The 6,761-nt window shown below is 40.9% G+C and overlaps 1 protein-coding gene across 1 annotated transcript; it reads right to left on the bottom strand.

Annotated features, from left to right (window-relative positions):
• Positions 1–2,333: 2,333 nt before the first annotated feature.
• On the bottom strand, positions 2,334–3,642 carry tcima (transcriptional and immune response regulator a). Its single transcript, XM_028798923.2, has one exon. The coding sequence runs from the start codon at positions 3,605–3,607 to the stop codon at positions 3,266–3,268; it is 342 nt and encodes a 113-aa protein (XP_028654756.1). The 5' UTR covers positions 3,608–3,642; the 3' UTR covers positions 2,334–3,265.
• Positions 3,643–6,761: the final 3,119 nt, after the last annotated feature.

The raw sequence follows: 6,761 nt of genomic DNA, 5'->3' as shown, positions 1-6,761 counted from the left end.
GATTACTGTCCTCTACCCCTGAATTTTGACAAAAGTCAACATCAGTCCTGAAAGAGTTAATGTGGGTGCCAAGCTGTTTTGGATGTTCTGCCAGGCCATTGTGCTCACTGTACTGTTCTGCACTGTGATCTGCTGAGGGAGCAACACCAGCTCAAAGGATAACGAACCCCTAAATAAAATGATCAGAAATGGCAGCTGCAGTGCAGGGCTGACCCTGCACTCAGTGATGACGACAGAAAAAATGATGATGATGGCAACAGACATGTTGTCCAGTTGTAACTGTAGTCACCAGTTCATTCCACAACAGCATGTCAAGAGTTGTACTAGCAATGACAGAATGTAAAAAACCTCCTCCCATCAGGCTTATCTTCAGCTGTATCACTTATAACATACACATTAGCATAACAACTACATTTCCTTATAGTACTTTATTATTATTATTATTATTATTATTATTATTATTTTTATTATTATTATGTAGTTCTGGGTAATACTTTGAACTTTTTTTTACTGCTCTGCACTATGTTTTTATGTTCTTGATTGCAGGTGTCCCTTGTGGGATCAATATCTATCTATCTATCTATCTATCTATCTATCTATCTATCTATCTATCTATCTATCTATCTATCTATCGATCTGTGAACTTTCAAATTATACAAACCAAAATCCATACCCTGCGGTGGGCTGGCGCCCTGCCCGGGGTTTGTTTCCTGCTTTGCACCCTGTGTTGGCTGGGATTGGCTCCAGCAGACCCCCGTGACCCTGTAGTTAGGATATAGCAGGTTGGATAATGGATGGATGGAAAATCCATACCAAACTGATGCTTCATGCCAAAGAACATTTTTAAGAGGATACTAAAAATGCAAAAGAAACTTGTGCAGCGTGTTTCACATTTCTTAACAGAAGATCATTCCCTACATTACCACCAATGTTCCTATGTCTACAAAAATAATCTACACATCCATCTTCCAAACTTGCTTATCCTGAGCAGGGCTGCAGGGTTCCCAGCAAGCATTCAGCACATGGCAGGAATAATCCCTGGGAAGGGAGCCAGTCCATTATAGAGTGAAAACACTAACACTTGTCAGGGGCTGATTTAGCATCACCAGGCCACTAAACAGCATAACTTTGAATAGTGGGAGGAAGCCCACGTGGACATGGGGAGAACAGGTAAAATCCATGCAGGCAGCACCTTGGACTTGAATCCTGGTCTCCTTGTTGCACAGCAGCATCATTACCACTGTGTCACCTTAACTAATAATAATAATAATGTTATTAGTATAATAAAATATTAAAAATGCCTGCATACTTGTATCTCATGTAAGCACAATCTGATGAACTGTGCCTGTTGATGCCAAATTCTTAAAATAATTCAATAGTAAAATGGAAAAAAAAAATACTGTGTACTTTAAATACAAAAAGAAATAAGATGCATTGGTTTATGTGTGTAATAATTAGGATTATCCTCTTTATGGCTGTAATCACCGAGTGGTTATCTAGTAGACCCCCAGCATACAGAAGAAACACTTTGTGTCAAAACTTGAAAATGAATGAGCACAGTTCAGGTACCTTACATTAAATTAAATTACTGCAAAACAGCCCTTTGGATCAGTTTTAATAAATGCCGCTCACAGTGTGTATACAGCATTCATAACCTTGACAGGGTAAGCATAGACTTCTCATGCCAGCTGCTGTTTCTTTGGGATGCCATGCCACCATAGTGAGATTGTTCTGTTGCAGGCAGCAATATAAAGCTTGTTACAACTCAGCAGTGGACAAGCAAGGCCATCCAGGACCTGAAGACCACAGCCTTTGACCATTATTATAAAGCATGATCAAGAAAATTAAACCCCATACTTGACCATTTACAGGCCAAACATATTTTAATGCTGATAAACTGAACAGAGTGGGACACAAATGTAAGTCCAGCCTTAATGTTTTAATAAATAGAAAGCTATTGCAAAAATTGTTTTAATTGCACACACGTGTTTCATGCTGTTGCCTTTTCAGAATATATTGATTTATTCATCAGCATAATTTGTATGTTGCAATTAGAAAAAGTCATTGTAACCTCAAGTGCTGCTTAAATTAATGAATGATATATTTTAATATGCAAGGGGACACATATGAAAAATTAGTATGTTAATTAAAAAATAACATGGGATAATATTAGATGTCTTTTTTACATTATAAAGGAGAGTGTTCATTAAAATTTGTAAAAATGGAATAATAAAAACGGTACTATGAATAATTTTCTACTTTGGAATAGCAAGAGGACACATTTGATCTGGCTGCCTTACTTTAACTGAAATGAATAAAAATAGCACACCAAGTTCAAAACATAATATTCTGCTTTATTCAGAGGTACCATTGCCAAACAGAAATGGTCGCACTATGCGACAAATGCACTCTCGATCAAGCTGCTTAACAAATTTTGAACACCTTCGCGCTTCTGACGCTATTGTTCATTCAGACAGGTACGACAGAAAGCGCCATCTCAACAAGTTCGCATTTCACAGATCGGAATCTTTCCACTGTTAGGCAGTAGCAACAATATGAATCGCACACACCCGTGGGGTGTAGAGTTCAACACATTTCTTAAACAAATGCATACATAATAAATAAATTGTAAATTAACTCTAAGTACAGTCTGGATTTCAATTTGAGAGAAACAAATCTCATATGTGAAAGTTCGGCTTTTGTCTTTAACTCCAGAGCAGGTCCTTTCCTCGCTCCCTCTTCATCAGGTAGCATCGATGATAGTGTTAATCGGTGGCTAGTGTTCCGATTAGAAGTATTCAGTCATTCGCCGGCCGATGCTGTCAGCAGTAGAGCTTTGTTAGCGCCGGCGGCCCGTTGCCGTATTGTGCTGACTGCACTCACGAGTCTCTGCAGTTCTGTAGTGACATTCCACGTGTCGAATTTGGCTTACGTGGTCTTATAGTATCAAGTCCAGTTCACTCCATCTGACAGTTCCTTTTTTGACAGGTTTCAGATGACAGCGGCCACCTCTTCGCTTTTGCTGAAGATGCTCACAGCTTTGAGCTCGGACCGCAAACTTCAATTTACAGTTTCAGTTTTGTTTTCTCTCTTTTTTTGTTCGCACCACCTGCAAAGTCATTTTCAGCTTCAAGAGGCGATGGAGCCCACACAGCTTACTTCAGTTCCCATTATTTGCGAGTGATAACTTGCTGATTGCTGGTTCTCGCAGCCAGTTATGCTACAAATCTCTAGGCTTTGCCACGGTTGCCACGTTGCTGGCTTATTACAACTTTAGCAGAAACCTGGCGAGACCGAGAATCTGCAGAAACTTGTCTTTCTTTTTCTGTTTCAGAGCAATCAGCGCCTTGGCCATTTCCTCAGGGTCTTGGTCGATACGCATCACTATGTGTGCCCTCTCCGCCTCTCGATGGTCCCCGGCTCTCTGGAAGAGCCGCTGCACGGCGTCCTGGCTGACGTTCTCGAAGATGTGCGGCAAGGCTTTCTTGCGGTGCGCTGTGTCGAACCTATTGCCGTGGATGGAGGGGCTCACCCGTCGTAGAACTGGGCTTTCAGAAGACATACTGCCGATCTTGACTCTGTTCTGCAATTCGAACTTACAGATCATGAGCACAAGTCTGCTTTGGCAGTCTGTTTGAGGAGCGCCGGTATTTATCAGGCAGATGCCGGCTCAAGGGCGAGGCCACTCTGCTAAACTCCGCCCATTACAATATTAACCGAAAGGCAAGACGACCAAAAAAAGACTCAATAAATCACCGCCACTTTGGCTTAGTGCAGAGTTGTGCACCTCTAATCCTACGATCTCTAACTCGAATGTTTAGGGAAAACATCGAGTACTTTATTGCTCATAAACAGACCCACTTTATTTCATTGGTAAGTATCTAATACAATAAATGATTATATATGGATACATTTTTGTGCTTCACATGCTTGTAGTTTATGCATTCAAACACAGTTTTCTGGGAATACAAATTATATAAATAAGTAAAACATTTATTTTTCGAACACGGCTATTCCGTTAAGAGGTTGGCAAGTGTGCGCCCTTAAGACGTGGATTAAAAAAAGGCATTTGGATTCCGTTCAAAAGAACAGAGAGGATTGAATACTATCCCGTGTGCCGGCAAGCCGCCAGTGCAGAGCGATAGGAGAAGCCGAGGTCATTATTGCCATGCTTGATTTACAATAGAGTGAAATTCTTACTTGCACGCCAGACCAAAATAGACATCGTCAAAAATTCATAAAATATCAAGCGATATTAATGTATGAGTGCAACCTCAAGCAAGCAAAGTCGCATCCCGATTGGCATCCCGTCCAGGACTGTTCCTGTCTTGCTCCCAGGGCTGTCCGTCAAGTCTCGAGCACATGAGGTGGAATTAAAATGAAAGAGGATAAGTCAGGACTGGAATAGACTTCGGCTTTTTAAAACTTAGTTAAGTGGGTTCAAAACATATATATTAACTTACATTTTTAAGAAATGAATTATTCACCCATTGTATGTCATTAAGAGCAAGACGAGAAATTTGTTTGAATCACGTAGCACGTTGATGTGCTGTAGGTTTGCGTCAGGATCAGTTTATTTTTAAACGTTTATGCTAAATAAGTATTTATCACAGCTAGGTATAATATTAAAAGTCCCTTCAGAAATACTTCATAGCTAATGCGTACACAGAACAGTTTCTAAACCATTTTGAATTAAAAACTGTTCTTCTTTGAGCTAAACGCGATTTCGGTAACTTGTTGACTCAAGTATATTATGGCTGGTGACTTTATACACTTGATGAGAAGTCCTTCAAAATCGTCCACTTTCTCTAAACTGATGCGCAGGCTGCAGCTGTAGAAGAGCGCGCCGGACAGTCTCTTCAGTCCAGACAAGACGAGCGCCGATTAAGTGTTGGCAGTTTTCAGGGTATTCGTGCGAGGCCAGAAATAACGTTAAAGTAAATCTAACGAGTGAATTAGTTTACTATTATTTTAAATTCTACAAATGTGTAAGCGGAAGAAAAATGATTACATTTCCTGCTTTACAATAATTTTAAAGAGCAAGTACCTAAATATAATACTAGTTTGTATAATAATCATCACCAAAAATCAGAGATGAATTCACACGTATTAGGGACCACCAGCGACGATCTGACTTCGATAATGGATTGATAATGGATGTACGGCTGTAGTGCTCCTACATGCTCCGCAAGTGCCCTAAGAGCAGCTTCAGTTCCTAATAAGTCTGAAGATGTCCAGCACAAGCCATGGATTCCAACACTCACACTAGACCTCCACATCACAGGCAGATATGGGATCGGGACTGAGGGTTTACCTTGCTTCTCTACAGGCCCGGTCTTAGGTATTATGGGGCCCTAGGCGAAAGGGGGGTCCAGGGGCCCCCTGAGGGGGGCGGAGCCCCCCTGGAAGCTCTGTGAAATGCATGAAAATTAGACCAAGGAGTCGATCCGGGGCCCTAGGCGGTCGCCTACTTCGCCTATGCCTAAGGCCGGGCCTGATTGGGACAAATAATGCTGTAGTATATTTAAGTATATATGACAATTGCTCACTCGGACAATTTGTTTTGGGGGCCCCCAAGAAGAAGGGGGCCCTAAGCTATAGCTTGTGTAGCTTATACGTAAATCCTGCACTGCTTCTCTATCACCATACACAACAGTTGTACCCATTTTTAGAATCTTTGAGGAGCAGTGACTCAGAAAACTGATCGATGGGGCTGTGGCTGAGTTGGACCACTCCATTGCTTCCTTGAAGCAGATGCAAGTTATAAGATCCATATTTTTGCATGTCCTACATGGTTACCAATGGTTGTGGTGGCTAGAAGATTTTACTCTAACCAATTTCATCTAAGTTAAAACAACTTCTTGCAACCATGAACTGCATAAGCCAAATAAAAGATGGACATATAAATATTTCATTAAAAGGTCTACTGCTTCTCCCAATACAAAGTGACAGGTGTCCAGAGCCTATCCTGAAAGAATCAAACACAAAGTAGTGTCAATATTGTCAAAAACTGACCTGAGCAACTGGAAAAAATTCAGACTCCATGGGAGAGCCAAGAATGGGATTGAAACCCAAGGAGGGCCACAAGCTGTTCTCACTTAGTGTGCGACATGGTGACATATCTTAACAAGTAATGATAGAATAATGTTTTTAACAATGAATATAGGAGTAGTGTCCCATTAGTGGAAGTTATCACCAAGACTGCTCCATTGCTTGTGTGTTAAAACAGGCTTGTCAGCTTTAACACAATTTGGATTTTGGACTTAGTCTGTACTACTAGGTGTATCATAAGGTTACTAAAACACTTTTGGGTATACTGACCTTTTATATACAGTACTAATTGTACTGCCCATCCAAGATGGGTTGAAATCTAAATAATCAACATAGACCTCAGATTTAACATTTGCAGTATACCACTACTGCGGTGGGTTGGCACCCTGCCCGGGATTGGTTCCTGCCTTGTGCCCTGTGTTGGCTGGGATTGGCTCCAGCAGACCTCCGTGACCCTGTGTTCGGATTCAGCGGGTTGGAAAATGGATGGATGGATGGAGTACACCACTATATTTTTGGTATAATGTATGCCATTTGATATGGCTGTGTTAATGTTTGTGATGTGCCATCTATTGGAATGACAGGGACATAGCAACCGGATGGACTCCCACACATACATATAGAGCTCCATTTTTATTAATATAACAAATCTTTTGTCCAGTGATAAGTATAGCATAAAATAAATAAATTAATCACTGATTGGTACACAG

Source organism: Erpetoichthys calabaricus, chromosome 1 (genome assembly GCF_900747795.2).
Source record: "Erpetoichthys calabaricus chromosome 1, fErpCal1.3, whole genome shotgun sequence".
NCBI lineage: Eukaryota > Metazoa > Chordata > Cladistia > Polypteriformes > Polypteridae > Erpetoichthys > Erpetoichthys calabaricus.
This window is presented reverse-complemented; position numbering and strand designations above follow the sequence as displayed.

Excerpts from the sequence above, each read along its gene's own strand:
- tcima (XM_028798923.2), bottom strand. The coding sequence starts at position 3,607 with ATGATCTGTAAGTTCGAATTGCAGAACAGAGTCAAGATCGGCAGTATG.